This window comes from Chinchilla lanigera, unplaced genomic scaffold (assembly GCF_000276665.1).
Source record: "Chinchilla lanigera isolate Chin_1 unplaced genomic scaffold, ChiLan1.0 scaffold00021, whole genome shotgun sequence".
Classification (NCBI taxonomy): domain Eukaryota; kingdom Metazoa; phylum Chordata; class Mammalia; order Rodentia; family Chinchillidae; genus Chinchilla; species Chinchilla lanigera.
The window spans coordinates 19,829,574-19,849,097 of NW_004955422.1; the positions used below are offsets into that span (position 1 = coordinate 19,829,574).

General features: G+C 57.0%; 1 protein-coding gene across 2 annotated transcripts; it reads right to left on the bottom strand.

Annotated features, from left to right (window-relative positions):
* Positions 1-637: 637 nt before the first annotated feature.
* Positions 638-19,080, bottom strand: Frmd8 (FERM domain containing 8). Of its 2 annotated transcripts, none has more exons than XM_005384495.2 (11): positions 18,929-19,080; positions 18,554-18,638; positions 16,531-16,695; positions 11,970-12,071; positions 11,764-11,822; positions 11,471-11,637; positions 8,278-8,502; positions 7,606-7,729; positions 6,677-6,820; positions 2,502-2,706; positions 638-1,362 (listed from the first exon to the last, which is right to left on the bottom strand). In XM_005384495.2, exons 2-11 carry the CDS (start codon positions 18,636-18,638, stop codon positions 1,244-1,246), a joined length of 1,395 nt encoding a protein of 464 aa, XP_005384552.1. In that variant the 5' UTR covers positions 18,929-19,080; the 3' UTR covers positions 638-1,243. The 2 variants fall into 2 exon arrangements, with proteins under 2 accessions (XP_005384552.1, XP_005384550.1); XM_005384493.2 differs by having other exon boundaries at positions 16,531-16,698; positions 18,929-19,079.
* Positions 19,081-19,524: the final 444 nt, after the last annotated feature.

Consider the following 19,524-nt stretch of genomic DNA (forward strand, 5'->3'; position numbering starts at 1 on the left):
CCACAGAGAAGCCCAGGACCAGGGCAGGCGCTGCCCTGAGCCCCAGCTCCTCTCTAGAAAGACACAGAGCCACTGTTGCCAAGAGGGCAAGGCTGGGGCCTCGGGGCACAGCTCACTGGCCCAATGTGTGTGACCCTGGGTTCCACCCCTAGCACCCTCCCTGGGGTGGGAGACGACAAAGCCAAGCACCCGCATCCAAGCCTCCTTTCCAAAGTCCTTGGGAGAGGAGACACATCTTGTGTCACTGAGACTGGTCCCCAGGGGGACCCTATGCCTTTGCTGAAGGAGAATCCACAGCTATGAGGTTAATAAGCATTTGCCAGCTTCACCAAACAAAAGCAGACGAGGAAAGACCAAGTGGGGGGCACCAAGTCGAAATCTGGAAGACCCAAACACAGAAGGGAGGTCTGCTGGACCCATGGAGGGAACTGTATGGGCCTGGGAGTGCGAAAAGGGGCTTTTTGAGAACCTTTTTTGGTACAGTGTCAGTCTGGAGGGCCTGCTGGCCCACAGGATGGCCACCTCCCAGCAGTGACATCACCAAAAGCTGCATCAAGATACCTTCCATTTTTTTTGTCTTTTTGCAGTTTGTCACTATGCAGTTCAGGCTGGCCTTGAGCTCACTTTGTAGCCCAGGATAGCCTCAAACTCACAACGATCTTCCTGCCTCAGCCTCCCAAGTGCTGGGATTACAGGTGTGTGCCACCACGTCTGGGAAGACACGTTCTTCTGTTCAGTGTCTTGTGCCTGCCAGGGAGACGTGAGCAGTTCAAGGATGGTACGGAGCGCTCCATTCAGGGAGCACTCACCACTGAGTGACTGCCCATGCCGGCAGGGCAGAGGGAATGCCAGCAGAAGGAATGTGAGATGTGGTAACTGAGGTCCCAGGAAAAGACACTGTGCCTGCAGGCCCAATCCCTGACCTCGGCCACCTGCCCTCTGGGCTGTGAGTAGTCCCTGCCGGGCACAGGATGCTGTGCCCCTTGCGAGGGGCCTGGAGCTGCATCTGTACGTGGGAGCCAGGGTACAAGAGGGGCCCTGTGTTCCACATGGCCCAGGTATTGTCCCAGGTGGTGGCAGTCCTTTCCCCGTGGTCTGAAGCACCCAGAGCCTGAGGGACCAAGGCCGCTGGCTGCCGTGTGCATGGGCCGTGGACTCTGTGCCTGGCGCCCGCAGGGGACAGTGCTGGGGGCAGGTCCAGAGGCTGGGTCCCCGCTGCTCTCCTCCCGCGGCACGGCCGTCCTCAGCCCTGCTCCAGGCTGTCCGTGGGCTGCACCACAGTATAGCCCCGCTGGCCCGAGGACAGCTGCCGGCTGAAGAAGGAGGTAGAGCGCTTCGGTTTCACCCGCTTGATCCCCTTGCCTGTATAGGAAGGAGAGGAGACCTGAGAAGAGGTGCCGTGGGCACGGGGGTGGCTGGGCTGTCACCGTGGTGGAACAGCGACTCTGGGCCTGTCGGGACTGAGCTGCCCTTGGCGTAGGGCTGGGCTCACAAACTCTGGGCAGCTCATATGGTGTGGGGCTGGTGTTCTGAGACTGTCACTAAACCTTGTGCGGCTGACCAAACAAATCAAATTCCTGCAGCACAGGTGACTAAAGGGAGCCCCAGCCAGGTACAGGGGATTCTCCCAAGTTAGAAGAGCTAGGGATATCGCACAGTGCAAAAAGGCCGTGGGTCCAGTCCCTGATGCTGCTGAATAAATAAATAAAGCCAGGTGGTCATGGTCAATAGCTACAGTCACAGCCCGCGCTGATGGGCACCTGTGACCTGGTGTGACAAAAGCAGCACTTTGCTTCTGTGCCTTCCCCGAACCCACAACCCAATCTCTTTAAAAAAAAATATGTGCTGCCCTGTTCCTGGAGCTTTTCTTTTTTTTTTCTTCTGGTACTGGGAATCAAGCTTATGACCTCACACTTGCCAGACAGGCGCTGTGCCGCTGAGCTAAATCCCCAGCCGCTCCTGGAGCTTTTCTATTCCTTATTACTTTGTGAACATTTTGGCATTTAACTGTAAGGTCTCAGGGCTAGGGTATATAGCTTTGTGGTACAGCAGTTGCCTAGCAACAGTGGGCATGGTGGCACACACCTGTAATCCTAGGACTCAGGAGGCTGAGGCAGGAGGATTGCTGTGAATTGGAGGCCAGCCTGGGCTACATAGTGAGACCCTGTCTCACACACATACAAAAAAAATTAATGTGTATCTTTGCTACTGAACTGAAGAAACCCTTTCTGTGTTGGTATAATTTTAGATTTATATACCCACAGTTTTAATAAAAAGTAATGGGTAGATTCTGTTTTTCATGTTTCAGATGATACTGTGATGAACACTGCTGATGAACCGTCAAAGGGACAGAAAGGGCTCCATTCTCTCAGCCAGGTTCCTGCAAGAGCAGGCTACCCACCCTGCATCTGCAATCACCCCCAACCCCTTCCCCCGGCACCCATGGTGCGCGTGTGCCTATGTGCGCATGTGCACAAGGCACACACACGTGACTGGCTCACCGTCTTCCACGTAGTCGATGGTAGAGAGGTGCTGGAGCCGGCTGCATACCACGCTGCTCTGCCTCCGAAGCTTGGGGCGCTGAGTGGGAGGCAGCGAGGGGTCGGCGGCCGAGTGGGGGCTGGGCGCACTCTCCTGGGGGGCAGTGGGTTCCGCAGCTTGGTTCAGCTCGATGCAGTACTCAATGAGGCCGCTCATCAGCTCGGCCTGTGGCGGGAGAGGGCCAGCGGTGGGTTTGGCTAAGCAGCATCAGATGCACAGACCTAAGGCCCTTGCCTCCAAGTAGATTTGGGAATGGACACACTCCCAAAAAAGGAGGGAAAGAGGGTGTGGAGGAGGGGGAGGCAGGCGCTCTGGGAGCAAAGGCCGGGCCCTGCCTGGATGATGTCAGAGCAGAGGTCTGGGGGTGGCAGGTGGGAGAAGGGCGCTCCGGCCCCCTCATCAGAGGGTGCATGCTCAGCCTGCCAGCGTGGGCTGGGGCAGGCGGGAGGTGGTCGGCATCCACAGCGGTGCAGCAAGCGCCTGGGGCTGCCGGTGAGAACCCAGGCCGGAGACGGGTGAGTCACTCCTGAGCGCATTCATCAGCAACGCCGCCCCGCGGACTGGGGACGGGACATGTGTTGACATAAGGAGGTGAAGTAGCCAGATATCTGAGGGCACAGCTGGCGCCAGGACAGGGCCTCGGCCCTGAGGGCCTCAGACAGGTGTCTAGGGCTGGCGTCCCCCTGTCCGGAAACCCTGATTTACTGATTACTGAGTACCCATCGCATGCCAGGCCCTGGCGGCTGTGTGCTTCCAAGGAGAACTGAGGACCAGGAGCTAAGTGGCAGCACCGGGCCGGGTGCTGGGGGCGGCCTGTGGACGCTGGTCCAGTTCCTGCCTGTCCTCAGTGTGGCTGAGGCCATGGTGACTCTCTTGGGCAGTCACTGGGGCCTCAGTCTCAGCATACCCTCCCTCCCCGCGCACTCTGCGCGGCCAGGCCGCAAACCTCGGGGAGTGGCTCAGGCCTGGCGGGAGGCTAAAACCCAGCCTCCTCCACTCAAAGTTGTCTCCTCCTAAATCCACACCCAAACACTGGAGATTAAACGCAGCAAGCCAGGCTCAGCCAGGCTTGGCCAGGCATCGCCTCAGCCTGAGGAGGGTGTCCACGAAGGCCATGGTGTGCGGGAGGCGCTCTTCCCCCCAGGTCAGGTGGGCTGGGAACTGTGCTCACACCCGCCCATCCCACACTGCCTGGGTGCCAGCAAGAGATGGGCATACAGATGGGTGTGTGTGTGTGTGTGTGCGCGTGCGTGTGCATCACATCACATCACAGATGATGTAACTGTCTACACAGGAGACCCCACAGAGCCAGTAGTAAAGCTAGCAGACCTTCCATGTGAACTTAACAAGGCTGTAGGATACACAAGTGACAGTCAATTGCATGTCTATATAATGTAAACAATGGGAAACTGATAATTAAAAACAGCACTGTTTACAGTAGTACCAAAAAAAGCAATAGGAATAAATTTAACAAAATGCGAATAAAAGAAATCAAAGACACAGCACCTGCCTGGCAAGCACAAGGTCGTGAGTTCCATTCCTAGTACCAAAAAACAAACAAACAAATCAAAGACAAATAAATGAAGCTATGGAAATAATAGATTGGATGACTTAAGATGTTGATTCTCCTCAGAGTAACTAAAATAATATTTTTTATTTTTTATGTGTGTGTATGTGTATACGTGTGTGTATTTTGAGGCAGGGTCTCCCTATGTAGTTCAGGATGGTCTGGAACTTGAAGTGCTCCTCCTGCCTCAGCCTCCTGAGTGCTGGGATTATAGGCCTGTGCCATCACGCCCAGCTTTGTTTTTTGTTAAGACAGGGTCTTGCTATGTAGTTCAGACTGGCCTTGAACTTACTATGGAGCCTAGGCTGGCCTCCAATGCAATGATCCTCCTGCCTCAGCTTTTGAGTGCTGGGATTACAGGCATGAGCCAACACCTCTGGCCCATTTTTTTTTTTTTTTGAGACAGTCTATCCCAGGCTTGTCTCAAACTCATGATCCTCCTGCTTCAGCCTCCCAAGTGCTGAGGTTGCAGGTGTGTGCCACTGTACTCAACTACAAAAACCAATCTGGACCTATACATATATCACACACCATTTATATAAAAAATAAACTTCAGAGGGATCATAGAGGTAAACTTCTACAACATCTAAAAGAAAACACAGAAGAATAGCTGGGTGTGGAGCTCCACACCTGTAGCACTTGGGAGGCGGAGGCAGGAGGATTACTGTGAGTTCCAGGCAAGCCTGGGCTACACAGTGAGTTCAAGGCCAGGCTGAACTGCATTATGAGACTCTTTTTAAAAAAATAAATAAATAAATAAAAAGAAAAGAAAACAGGAGAAAATTTTTGTGATTTCAGGTTAGGCAACAACTGTTTAGGAAACAAAACATATAAATCATATAAGGAAAAAGAAAAAAATTGCTACAGTGGATTTCACCAGCTAAGCATAGTGGCATAAGCCTACACTCTCAGGAAGCTGAGGCAAGAGGACAGTAAATTCAAGGCCAGGCTGGATAATTTAGTGAGACTGTAAGCAGGATTGGGGAGATTTCATCAAAGTTAAAAACATCTCTTCAAGAGACAATAAAATGAAGTCAAGTTATAGACTGAAAGAAAACATTTGCACTGGGTATGGTGGTGGTCGCCTGTGATCCTAGCACTCAGGAGGCCGAGGCAAGACAGTCACTTCACGTTCAGGAGCAGCCTGGGCTCAACAGTAAATTCAAGGCCAGCCTAAACTACACAGTGAGACCCTGTCTCAAAAAACCCAAAACAAACAAAAAGACATCTGAGAGAGAATTGGTACACAGAATGTATAAGGAACTCTCACAACTCATGAAGAAAGCAACCCAATAAATAAAAGAGCAAATGATACGAGGCAACGCTAAACAAAAGAAGATCTGTGGACGTAGTTAGTAAGAATGTGAAAAGACGACAAACCTCACTAGTCATTAGGACTGAAATGACATCACTACCGCGCATCTGAGAATGACCAGCAGACAGAAACTGGCAACACCGAGTGACAATGAGGGTGTGGTGCGACTAGGGAAAGGCGATGTGTGTGGCCCCTTTGGAAAACTGTTTGGAAGTTTCTATGATTATCACATAGTCCCTTGGGCTCACTCCTAGGCTTGGAGAATTCTACCACTCAACCACCCATGCACCAATACTCCTAGGTTTTGAGAGTTGAGAAAAGATTATGTTCAAATACAAACCTACACACAAATGTTGAGAGCAGCTTTCCTGATAAAAGTCACACACAGAACAACCCAAAGGCTCTCAGTGTGTGCATAGGTCAGACTGCAGCGTAGCTCTGTGACGGATCTTCCTTGACAGTAAAGGGGAACAAATCAGGGTTGGTGTGGCTCCACGGTACAGTGCTTGCCTAACAGGTGCAAGGCCCTGGGTTCAGGCCCCAGTACCACAAAAAAAGGCTGAGCACACACGACATACTGAAGGGCTGCGCGTAACGCAGCCACCTAGCCCCCCGGCTCTGGGCATCTGTTTGGCTTCTGACTTTCTGGAAGACCCGAGACACTGGCTGGAGAGGAAATGGGTGTTGAAGACAGGAGTCCCTGCACTTGTCTGTGTGCCAAGAAAAGACAGGAGAGCAAGGACAGCGCCTCAAAGGCTCCTGCAGGGAGCACTCTGCGCAGAGCAGCAGGCAACGGGGCAGGGAAGGTGCTGCGCAGAAGGCGCACTGCAAAGGCACCAGGGCCTTCGCCCTTCCATGCCCTCTCCTGCTGAGGGTGGGACAACCACAGTGCCCGCCTGCAGGGCCTCTGGAACAGAGGAAGTGATGGCGCATGCAGCTGCTCGTGCAGCACTGGGCAAGCCCTAAAGGACAGCTGTGCCACCTGCAGCTGCCAATGACACCTGGCGTGCGATCTGCAGAGCAGGTCTCTGGGCTGGGCAGGCCACCTCTCCCCAAACCCTGGTGCGACCAGGGGAAGGCGATTTGTGAAACAGCTTTTACACAAGTATATTAAAGAAAAGGAATAATGAAGAGAACAAGAAATATATGTAATTTTTTGGCCCGAATGCAATCAACCATTTCTGGAGACAGATCTGAAAAGGTCTATTCTATTTTTCAACTGTCTTTAATAGTTTAATAGACACCAGCACTACCTGCTTGGAGTAGATCCTGAGGAGCTTGTTGACGGGAAGGCCCTCCGTGTCCCCATCGAACTCCAGCCACAGGACAGGCTCCTCCTCCTCCGGAGAGGTGTGGTCCCAAGACAGCTCCTGGAAGCGCAGACCCAGCAGGACGTGCTGGCCAGCGGGAGACAAAGCAAGGCTGGAGCCCTGGCAGAGGCTGCTCCCCACCCTGTGCCTCTGCGCTGAACTAGGAGGAGACACCTGCTTGGGGCATTTGCCTTTCCAAGACTGTCTAATTGCTTCAAGTGTTTTTCTAAAAGACAGGGGCTCTGGCTTTTATCACTCTCCCAGGAGCTGGGGTCCAGGGAGGCTGAGCACCCGTTCCTCAATCCTTCCCGCAGCGGGTCACGCCTCACAGCCGGGGAGTCGCACAAGGAAGGAGGCAGGTGGCTCAGGAGGTCTGTGCCGTGACACTAGCTGTGTGCACCCTGCACTCCAGGGCACAGCTACCCAGGAAGGGCTGGAGTCCCTCTCCCGGGACAGACGCCAGCCAAACCTTTCTGCCACACTGAGGGGGGCTCCTGCCCAGGTGCAGGGAAGCAGACACACAGGGATGGCCATCCACGTGGCCATCTACATTGGCAGCCAGAGGACAGCCAGCCACTGAAGGTGGGGACAAGCAGGACTTGGGCAGCCCAGGACAGTGCCTACCCATGGGGTCTCTGGAGAACCCTCAGCTAGATGCCACCACTGCCAGGCAGAGAAGCCAGGTGCCGACCCACAGCAGACGCAAAGAAGCCCTCTGGACACATGAGCAGGACCCAGGGACATCCGAAGGAAGCAGTCACTCCCAAACAGTCACTCACACCCCCTTACAGGTCCCGGGGAATCTGGGCAAGTCCCTACTTCCTTCTGTCCACTAAGGCCACCCCAGGTGCCACCCCCAGAGGAGCTGGTACCTTCTCCCTACTGTCGATGACATGCACGCCCTCCAGACTGATGGCCACGATCACTGGCTTTCGCCCACCGCGGTGCAAGATGCCCTGGGCCGGCTTGTCAACCTCACCATGGAAGAAGGCACACCTGGGGAGGGACAAGCGTCAGCCCCCTGATCCTCTGGGGCGCATGTGCAGGGAGCTATGTGCTAGGCCCTGGAAAGCTCCAAGTGTTTGGGTGAACAAGGGCAGAATCTGGCCCACAGAGAGAGCTGCGGGGGAGGAGAGGAGGTGAAGGGGACAGAGCAAGGTCCACTCAGGACCAGCACAGAGCCCTGCTACCCACTGTCCATGGCAAAGACCCTCAGCAGCGAGGACCCACGCAAGAGGAGCTGAGGGCTGCCCACGGGAGTGGACTCAGAGCTGAGGACCAAGAAGGGGACGGTGTGGTGGTCTTCCTGCCACGCGACCAGTCGCCCCTATCCGTACAGCAGGAAGGGCTCTGAGGGGAGCTGGCTTCTCCTCTGAAGACCCCATACCCTCAAGGGGCCGTGGCAGGGGAGGGAAGACCCACACAAGGTGTCCCAGGAAGAAGACAAACCCCACCTTGGCACCAGGCCTGACCCACAGCAGCGCTCCCTGGGGAGGAGGGAGCCAGCGCCGCAGACCGGGTGCGGGGAGCCCGGGGCAGCTCACCCGTAGAAAGGCAGCTCGTGGCACTTCAGGAGGTAGGCGCGATAGTGGGAGCCCAGCGAGGCCTCGTGGGCACCGTCGCTGCCGACTGCTTCCTTCACCCGGCGGTAGGCATTCAGCAGGCCCTGCTCGCCGGTCCCCACCCTGGCTCCTCGGCCCCGGAGGGCAGCGAAGAGCCCGTGGCTGCGCTTGCAGAGATGGGCGGGGAGGAAGGAGTCCAGCTTGTCCCTGTGGAGGAAAGAAGGCGGGAGCCAAGGGCTTCAGGGCTTCTATACACACAGACAAGGGCGACGCTTGTAGGTGGCCCTGTCCCTGGGGACACCAGAGGGCCCTCCCCATGGCCATCCCAGCAGCGTCCTGCTCAGAAGGGCCACTGTGGAGCTGGGGGTAGGGATGCTATTAAGAGAAAGTAGCGTGCTCAGAGGAAGGGGCACACAACCGTCCCAAGCTGGAGGGGCAGACACGGGGGGCCAGACCTCAGCCCCTTCCACAAGGCAGGCTCTGCAGCCTGCCTGCCTCAGCCTTAGCCACGCCAGCTGTGCCCACGCCTTCCCTGCTGTACTCCTGAGTGGGGATGGTGAGGCCGCCACCAGGCCCCAGGGACAGTTACCTTGGCACTAAAACACAGCAAGGCTCTCCAAGGACAGGCCCAGGACTGGGGTGTGAGCCCCACGAGGACAGCCCAGGGTCACTGCCTAATGCCACCCATCCCGCTGTCCTGCTGCTCCAGAAGCCAGCGCATGCCGTCTAGGAGCCCCGGCTGCTTCCCGCCTCAGCCCATGGCTCCTTCACACTCCACACGGTCTGGCCTGCCTCTGCCTCCCTCCCAGGCAGCACCCTGCCCCTACCCAGGGAAGTCATGGGAGCAGCTCCAGGCTGGCAGAAGGGGCAGGTACAGAGCTCACCAGGCCCAGTCTCCACGCCAGGAGAAAAGGAGGCACACAACCCTGAGTACCCACGGCATACTTGCTGCTGTGGCCAGGCCCCCACCCTGTCCTTCAAGGGGCCTGTTGGTACTCAGGTGTCCAGGACGGCCTGGGAGGCCCCAGCCTGAAGGAAGCTGGGAGGCTAGGAAGAGTCCAAAGCAGCCCTCAGCTGGGAACCGGACTGGAAGAGGATTTCAGGGCAGTGTCTGTCACTAAGGCAGGGTGCTGGGGATTTCTGAGCTATGAGAAATTTTACAGCTACACTATTGCCAGGGACCTAACACACCCAATGTTTTGTTTTGCCACATAAGGATATCAAAACAGCAACTTGACCTAGGCATGGTGACACAGACCCATAATCCCAGTACTCTGGGAGACTAAGGCAGGAGGATCAAAAGTTTAAGCCCAACCTGGACAATTTACTGAGACACTATCTCAAAAAAATAAAAGTGAGGAAAAAAAGAAAGTGGGCATGGTGGTACATGCCTGTAATCCCTGCGCTTGGGAGGCTGAGGCAGGAGGATCACTGTGGGTTCGAGACCACCTGAACTACATAGTGAGACCCAGACTCAAAACAAACTGTGGGGGGAGGGGCAGGGATATAGCTCAGCAGTGTAGCACCTGTCTGGCAAGTGTGACGCCCTGAGTTCGAGTCCTGGTACCGAAAGAAAACAAAACAAAACAAAATGGGGTGGTGGCTGAGTGCTCCACTCCCAGCGCTGCATTAAGCAAACAAAATAGCAGCCAGAGCTTTGGTCTGTGAGGCCTGAGTCCCACCTCGTGTGGACACGAGTGCCAACGAGCACAGGAGGCGCCAGCACAGCCCGGCCTGGGGTTGGCGCTCAACACATACTCTGCAGCTGTCATCTCCACCACAGGAGAGGGGTCTCATGGGGGTGCTAGAGCCTTAGACACGCTAGGCCATGGGGGGTAGCAGCTGTTCTAGCCACAGGGGGACACACGCTGCTGAGAGGCCTAGCCACAAGGGACCTGCGCAGGGCACCCCAGGGTGCTCTCCACCCTTCAGAGAGCGACTGCGGGTGTTTCTTTAACCCTCCTGCACCCGATCCCTACTCCAATGATGGCTCCAGCTGGCTGCACGGAAACCCAGCCTTCCCTGCCCTTGGCCTGAGTGACCCAGGCTGCAGCCAGCCAGTGGCCTGCCTGGCCATGGTCGCCACAGTGAGTGTGGGGCCTCTGGGCGTGTACAGGGAGGCCTCTCGTCCCTACAGGCAGCTGTTGTGGCCACAGGACCACAAGGCAAGAGCATGCCTGACCTCGTGCTGGCCCAGAAGACACGGGCAGGGTGAGAAGTGACCAGCAGGGTCAGGGAGCCCCACTGAGCCCTGGTACTAAGCTCAGCTCCAGGCACCTTAGCCATCCAGGCTCGATGTTACCCCCAAGCTGAGAGAGGCCCCTGCAAACTACTGGAGCTCCGTTTGCTGTCACTTGCAAGTGGAACACAGCAGGGACCCCATGGCTACCAACCTCAGCCACTGAGCTGCCGCCCCTGCCAGTCCCAAGCACGAGGTCCCGGCCCTGCACGTAGCTCTCCTGCCTGCCCCACATAAGCAGGGTTGAGGTGGGGAGGAGCCTCAGCGAAGAGTAGACCATGCTCAGGTTCATCAGGGTCACCCTCCATGGAGGTTGGGGCCTGGCTGGGTCTGCCGTCAGGACAGACTCAACCCCTGCCACCCTGTGAATTCACACAGCCAACACAGGCTTCAGGAGAGAAGTTGGGGACACAGAGACAGCCTCTGAGTACCTGGGGACAGCACTCATCCCTGGGGCTGGGAACTAAGCTGGGCTGTCAGTGGTCACCAGAGAGTCGGTATTCACTTGGTCTAAAGAACAAGGCCCTAGCCAGGTGTGGTGGTGCATGCCTGTAATTCCAGCAGTCGGGAGGCTGAGGCAGGAGGATCCTTGCAAGTTCAAGACCAGCCTGCGTTACAAAGTGAGCTCAAGGCCAGCCTGAACTGCATAGGGAGACCCTGTCTCAAAAAGACCAAAAAAAAAAAAGAGAACAAGGGCAGTTTCCTCCCGACTGCAGTGCAGCCAGGCCATGCCCTCATGCACAGCTGGGTCCTGTTGGCTGTGGATCCCTCAGGGTCCTCAGTTTCCCACTACCCACAGCAGATGAGAAAAAGGGGGCCCAGAGAGGCGGCAGTGAGCATGGCAGGGCATGTAACCTCCTGGGCACGTGACTGGGCCTCACATGGTGGGACCTGGCACCATTTGCAGGCAGGACTCCGGAGTCACACTGCCCTTACCTCAGGGTGCAGGCTGCAGGCTGGCCGGGCTGGTAGGGCCCAAGCTGCACACGGCACACTAGCGCACCCAGGGCCTCACAGTCCTCCACATCGCATGGGTACCGAGCGGTCAGCACGTTGCCCTTGGCCTCCTCGTAGAGCAGCCGCAGGACCTCCTCGTCACGGATCTGTGGGCCAGTGTGGCAGGGAAGGACGCCTCAGTGGGCTGGAACAAGGTGTGAAGGTCTAGGGGTCCAGGGAAGCTGGGCACAGGGTGCTGGACCGGGGTGGCACTCGTGGGCTGGTGGCCTCACCTGGAGCTCTCGCCACTTTGGGAAGAACACATTCCTCCGAAACTGCAGGGAAGGCTCATCTGTGGAGAGAGCTGGGCTTGTGCCTGGCCACGCACTCCACCCCGCAGGGAAAACCCTCGGGCCTCGGGCCACCCAGCCCGTCTCCCTCCTCTCAGTTCCTCCCTTGGGCTCCCTCTGCCCACACCCTCGCCCAAGGCTGCACCTACCCATGGCCACGTCATCATCAGGGGCGTCAGTGAAGCGCAGTAGCAGCTCCGGCCACTGGCGGCCCAGCTTGTAGGGCTGGTGCTTGGGCTTCAGCTGCACCTCTATGGCATGACAGAGAAGGCGGCCCTGCAGCCTTGGCCTACTGAGGGTGCCCACCCGCCTGTCACACTGCCCCCAGCTGCAGCAATGGAGGGGGCCTGAGGGCCAACAGTCAGGTACTACGCACCCAGAAGCCTTCCAAGTGGTTTATGTACATTGACCCGGCAATAACCCACCCTCCGCTTCAGCCACAGAGAAAATGAGGCTCGGAGAGGTGACGCTGCTCATCCAAAGTCAAGCAAGTGCAAGGTTGTGTGGCTCCAGACACAGCCAGGCTCCCCTCCTTCCAGCCAGGGGGTGAGCGACAGCTGAGAGGCTGAGGGGGAGGAGGTGCTGGGGGCGAGGGCACTGCTACCAGGAAGCAGAACCTGAAGCTGGTGACTGGGGGTCCAGGGCTCAAGAGGCCATCCTCACCTGCCCCAACAAAGCGAGCCTCCCCACTGCCAGGCTGCAGCCGGCGGCCTCCACCTGGCCAGCTCCTGACTCCACGGCCCACAGCGCCAGGCGCTGCCCTTCCTCGCCCCCTGCCCCTGCTCCCGCTACGCCCCCTCCTGGAACACCGGAGCATGCCCAGCCTTGGCACCTTTACCCCTGCTGGTCACCTGCCTCCGATTCCATCTCCCAGATTTTCACGTGGCTGGCTGGTCACCTGTCTTGGACCTGAGACAGCCCCTCCTTGAGATATCCCTGTCACCCCACTGCACCACTGTCCGCTTGCCTTTGCAGCATTTCTGCTGCCCAGCCTCCTGTGCTGCCTCCATCCGCCCTGTAGCTGCCAGTGAGGCACGAGCTGCCTCTGGGCCATGGGTCAGCTCTCCGTCACAGCTCTTTACCTCAGGGCTGCGGGCCTGTGAGTGACAAGGCAGTTTCTGTTCTACACCGCTGCCTGCCCACCAGGTGACACTGGCTGCCCTGGTGCCTTTGGGAGGTTGGAGGCCACATCCAAACTCACCCAGAAATGAACTGAGACGCATGCTGACTTGGGGAGCAGGCAGCAAAGTGCCTGTCTTCTGCCCACAGCTCCCTCTACGCCTCTCTCCCTCCTGAGGGCTGAGCACCTCGTGGTGTCAGCCTGATGCCAAGAGTCTTTGCTGTTCTTTGGACCATCGGACCTTCCCTTGGACCCTGCCTCTGACCCCAAACAGGAGCCAGAAGCTTCACATTGGCCTCCCTGCCTCCAGCCTCTTCCATCCTATCACTGTATCCAGCTCTCCAGGCCTTTCTTATCTTGCCAGTCTTTTTGTTTTTTGTTTATTTGAGACACGGTCTCACTATGTAGCCTAGGCTGGCCTTGAACTTGCCAGCAATCCTCCTGCCTCAGCTTCCAGAGTGCTGGATTTATAAGTGTGTGCCACCATGCCTGGCTTGTCCTGTCATCCTGATCCAGGTTCCCCGCATGCCCCATAGCCCTCATTTCCCACCTAGATCCTTGGCCGCACTCACCCCCTTCCCCCACACAAGGTGAAATTTGTCCCAACAGCCACCTCCCTCCCTCTCCAGGAAAGGCTCCCTGCCATTCTGTTCTCCCAGCCCTTCTTCATGCTCTTCCCACCTAGAGATGAGTGGTGGCAATTTGGGGTCTCTGAGGGCAGGGACACTGGCTGGTCTCGTCACTTGCTGTATCCCAGGCCATAAGACAATGCCGGCACCAGGGAGCTGGGCTCATCCTTGTGGAATAAGCAACGTCCTCGACCCATTATGGGGACCAGGAGACAGGGGTGTCCTTCTTCCTGCCTTCACTCCAAGCCACAGCAGCTTGGAGGATCCCGTCATCAGAGCGGGACTGGGCAGAACTCATGTTCCCAGAGCCTTCTCGATGGCACCTTCTTGTCTGGGGACCGTCACCCAAATGAGACTGCCAATTGCGGATGCTCCATCCACAGTGACAGCGGCACTGCAAAGGCTAAACCCTACCAAAGCCTGTGAGCGGACGCCTCGCAGGCACTCAAGAGCCCAGGGTTCTGGGGCCTCAACAAGGCAAAGCGGGAGCAGCCTTTCACCCTCCCAAGGCAGCATGGAAACAACATAGGTGTGGACTGTCGAAGCCTCCCGCCCTCCTTCCGGACACAGTAGCCCATTCAGTCCTGCCACGGAGGCGGGAATGTGAGGAGGGAGGGGACATACTAAGTGGCGAGGGAAGCAAGCTGCCCAGAGAGCCTTGAGAGGCAGGCAGGGGTCACCCACTGGGGCCCGCCACCTCAGTCTTCCAAAGACACAGCCAGGGGGGCCCACAGTCCTGACCAGAGCCCAGAGGACGGGAGGGGGGCCTGGCTGCAGCGGCCAGGAGGCGCTCAGCAGGAAGAGGGTGGGCGAGAGCCCCAGAGCAGCAGCTGCTCAGGAAGCTGACTGAGAAGATGAGGGGGTGGGGGCGGAGCTCCCTCTCTTCCAGCAAGCCAACTGAGACCTTCCCTCCAGGGCAGACACAAATCCCAGTGGTCCAGGACAGAAGGTCACCTCTTAGGTCCCTCTAGTCTGACCCAGCAGTCCTCCTTGGACCAGTCCTCTCAATGGGGGCAGTCACTCCCACCTTGGCCCTATTCCTCTTCAACAAGGGAAATATTTTAGATCAGAAAACATGCCTGGGGTTGGGCACGGTGGCGCACTCCTGTAGTCCCAGCACTTGGGAGGCTGAGGTAGGAGGATCACTTTCAATTTGAGGCCAGCCTGGGCTACAGAGAGAGTTCAAGGCCAGCCTACATGACATAGTGAGACTCTATCTCAAAAAACAAACAAAAAAAGAAACAAGAAGGAAAACATGGCTGGAGCTGGGCGTGGTGGTGCATACCTGTAATACCAGCACTCAGGAGATGGAGGAAGGAGGACTGCTGCAAGTTCGGGGTCAGCCTGGGCGATGAGCTCAAGGCCAGCCTGAAGTACATATGAAGACCTTGTCTCAAAAAATCAAAACATGCCTGGCCCCAGCCCCAGTTCACTGGAATCTCCCTGTCCAAGGCAGCAGGCTCCGTGACTCTATTCACCCAGGGATCATCCCTTTTGTGGTCAGGGTTTACAAGGAGAACAATACAGGACGCATACTTTATAGGATTATCTTATCATAGTCATCAAAAAGCCAAGTTCAAAAGAGTGCAGGAGGGGCTGGGGATTTAGCTCAGCGGCAAAGCGCCTGCCTGGCAAGCGCAAGGTCGTGAGTTCGGTTCCCGGTACCGGAGAAAAACAAACAAACAAAAAAAAAAAGTTAAAAGAGTGCAGGAAACTTGCCCACATGCTAAAGACCCACAGAATCCAGCTGAGGGCCTGGATCCGCTGGCAATGTCCTGCCTGACTTCAGATGAAGATCCAGAGCCCAACACAATGCTCCCACGAGTCCAACTGAAGGGAGACCTGTTTCAGAGATCTGCGCTGAGGGGCCCCAAGGTCAGTAGTGGAAGCTAGAAAGTCTGTGCCAGCAGGATGAAGGATCTGTGCCAGCAGGCCTGAGGGATCTGCATTGGAGCCAAGAAGCGACACTCAAAGTAAAGACCAGAGCTCCCCCGAAAAGTATCACAACCATCCCCACTGACAAGGAGGTCCCAAGCTCCTTTGATGATGACAACAGCTGAGTCCCCATCCAGGACACTGAACAGTGCACCATCTTCCCCTCTGGAGTCAGCAAGCGATGCTCAAAGTAAGGACCAGAGCTCCCCCAAAGTGAACTGCAGCCATCCTCAGCGACAATAAGGTCTCAAGCTTCTTTGACGATGAGAACAGCCACGTTCACAGCAGGAAAGCCAGCATGACAAGCTCCTCCAAGAGACCCAATGGCTCACTAACATCACCCAAACTTCTTTCTCTCCAGTTCTGCCTCTTATGCTGCCAGCAACAACCCTCAGGGGGGCCTTGCACACCCAGCACCGCACTGGTTCAGTTCAGCGGGGTGTTACAAGCTGACCACCAGGCATCAATCCAGTACATTCCCCATTCCCTCAGGGTCCCAGCGTCACACCATGATGTGGGTGGACGGGCAGCTGTGCCCCCTTCTACAGGCCCTCCCGCGCCCTAGCTAAGTCCAGCTTCCTGGACCGTGCCCCATACCTCTTGCTCCCCCAAAACAGGACACAGTCCAGAGGCTGCCACCCTGGTTCTGTCTCAGTCCTGACACTCACTGGTTTCGACGCTCCAGACCTTACACTCCTTACTGCAGGACACCTGGGCCTGCGATGAAGAAACTACACCTACCAGGTGTGGCCCAGGCTGCTGCGCGCACACTGTGTTCACTCCCCGCCCTCACAGTCCTGTGCCTCCTGACAGGCAGCCCCACTGAGGAAGGGGGCAGGCTTGGGCCTCCACTGCCACCCGCAGAGAGGGAGCCAGGAGTCTCCTCGGGGCTGTGGCTCCTCGAAGGAGATGGCACCGGGACACCCGAGTCCCACCTGCCCTGCTGCACAGCAGCCAGAGGTCTGAGCCTGTGGCTTGGGCCAACCGTCCACTGGGGTACCTCACTGCCCAGCTGGCTGTACTCACCCAGCAATGGGGAGACGAGCCAGAGCGCAAAGACGTCCAGGGCAGCATCGGGGAGCTGCAGTACCTCCCGGACTGCGCGGTGCAGCTCGTGGGCGCTGAGCGAGGGCAGGTTCTCCACAGCCAGAGGCACCACCGAGTCGTCAGCCAGGTACACCAACACATCAGCTGCTGCGAAGCAGGCCAGGGGGGTCAGCTGAGGTCCACAACAGGCCCCTCCGTCACACCATGCTCCCTGGGTGATCCAGGCTACACTCTAAAGCAGAGCCCCAGCATCCCTGAAAGATGCCCCCTTGTTTTTTGCAGTACTGGGGATTGAACCCAGGGCCTTTGCATTACTAGCCCTTTTTTGTTTTAAACTTTCAGATGAGGTAAGTCAGTAAGTTGCCCAGGCTGAGCTAGAACATGTGATCCTCCTGCCTCAGCCTCCCAGAGTGCTGGAATTACAATCACACAGCAGCTGTGAAGTATCTTTTTGTTGTTATTGTTGCTTTTTTTTTTCTTTTTTTTTTTTTGTAACACAGGGTCCCACCAGGTAGCTCAGGCTAGCCTTGATGAAATACCCCAGTTCCACAAGACCCTCAAACCACCCAATAACCCAGCAACTTTGGCCCATGCACCAGCGCTACACCACCCCTCCCCTGAGATTCAATTAGAACTGGACAGAGCAAGGCCACGCCCTGGCTGCTCAGGCAGCCGCAGGGACTCCGCTGCACTTCTGCCCCAGTATCACTCACAAGCGGATACGGCGCACAGGCGAGCCCACCCTGGGGTCACAGCACGTAGCTTCTTGGGCTGGGAGTGGGGATACCTGGTGACCCTAGGTCATCCTTCAGCAAGCCTCCATCTCTCTCTGGCTCAGGCTTAGATGGGAAGGAGGATTCTTAACGCCACCCCAGGTCAGAGCAATTTCCAGGAGTCAGTTTTCTCTGAACTTTTCAAACTTCAGGCAGCAATACTGTGGCCTTTCAGGACAGCCTTAAGCAGGCTAGGAAAGTATAACCCCAACAGCCAAGGGCTCCCCGTGACAAGTTGGGAAACCCCAACTTGGAGCCCAGAGTCAAAAGGAGGGCCTTGGCCGGGCAGCCAGATGGAAGCCTCCATCCCTGGAGCCACACGCACAGCAAAGGCCCACATACTCGGGTCCCAGTTCCCGCTCACTCTCTGGCAGGCGGCTGACTTCATTCAGCAAGTCAGTCTGGGTGTACGGTGCCTCACCTGTCAGGGCAGAGCTAAAGCTGGGCATGGTGGTGCACACCTGTAATCCCAGCACTTTGGGAACCTGAAGCAGGGGGTCAAGAGTTTGAGCTCAGCCTGGGCAATTTAGTGACCTAGTGAGGCCTTTATTCACTAAAAATAAAGAACGGGAGACACAGCTCAGAGCGAAGGCCCAGGGTTCAAGTCATAGTACCAAAAACAAAGGAAAACAAAAACCCAGAGATAACATCCTTTCCCCAAAAGTAGCTGTAAATCAAATGGGGTGAAGTCTGTGAAGGGAAACGCAGGCTAAGGTGCTTTTTTGGACCCTCCGTCTCTTCTGCTCCAACTACTCTGAGAGATCACAGAAATCATCTCCAGGAGGAGGCTGAGGTTCTGATCCACTTTACAGGGCAGGGCAGGCTCAAGTTCACAATCACCTAGAGGGCTCCAATAAGTAACCTGTGATTTCACCTCGCCAGGGCCCAATTTCCTCCCTATAAAAGGAAGATAATGATCCGGGCTTTCAAAACTGAGAAAGAAATAGAGCAAAGTAAGGTGCGGCTTTTCATTCATGTGTTCTCACTTGAATTTCTCAGCTAGAAATGAGACATGCCCACTTCACCTAGTAAGAGTAAGGAATCGGGCACTAAGCTAGAGGTACAGTCCAGGTCCTCGGAGCCGGACTCCTGTGAGTTTATCACATCTCAATGCATCTTACTTCTAATTAATTCATAAAATTGTCCTAGAGAAAAAGACGACAAAGCTGAGTCCTGCCCCCAGGGCTGGCGTCCCAAGAAGGAATTGGGGGAGGAAGTCAGGGACCCACCTCGGGCTCCCACGGAGGACACGCTGCTTCGATGGGACCGCTCAGCGGGGCCAGGCTGCCCGGGATTGCCCTCTGTCCCTTCCATCTGTAAAGCAAAGCAAAGGAAAGAGCAGTTACTGGGGGTCCAGGGGTGACAGCTCTTCAAGCTCTCGATGAGGGAGGAAGTCCGGGGTTGTCTACAAGGCTGAACAAGTGGCAGGAGGACTCGAGCGCGCAGAGTGGCGAAGGGGCGCGTCCCTCCGCCGACCGCAGGTGGAGGAGGGTCTGAGGGGTCTGACCCCGAGGGTCGGGGCAGGGGCAGAGGGTCGCTCGTCCGGATGCCCAGGCAGGGCACTGCGCGCTCTCACTTAGGGCAGTAAGTGGCCGAGTTCTCACCTCGCGGGCCACAGAGCCCACCGCCTCTGGCCAGTATCCTACCCTGGCTCAGGCCCCAACCCCGCAGACCACCGCCCAGATCCGAGCTCCCGCAGAGGACCTTGCAGACCGGCTACACCGCGGAAGCTGCGGAGGGAGGAAACGCCAAGGGCAGGGCCCCGCCTCTCCGACAGTGGGAGCCAATCGGAGCGCAAGATCTTTGCGCATGCGCCCTGTCTGCGCCCACTGGGGGCCGCGCAGGCCCAGACTCCCGGGCGGGGCGCGCGCCTGGGCTGTCTAGCCACGCCCCGCCCGGAGGGTGGAGGCTTGAACTGGTCCCGCCTGCAACCCGAGAGGTTTCCCAACAAGTGGACGCAGACCGTTGACTTGTAATAGGGTGTGGCGAAGATTCAAGAAAACTGCGAATGGGAGTGCGAGGTTTGGCGCTCCCAAGGCGGTCCCCACTGGGAAACGGAGACGGGGTCGGGCTGGGTGCTGGGTGGGGCATCGCGGGCAGCCGCCTGTACCGCAGCGCCCCCTGCCGTGAGGGGGATGGGCTCTTGGTTGCGGTGGGGAGACAAGGTCCTCCTCCACATGCCCCTTCCTCCGGGACCTCA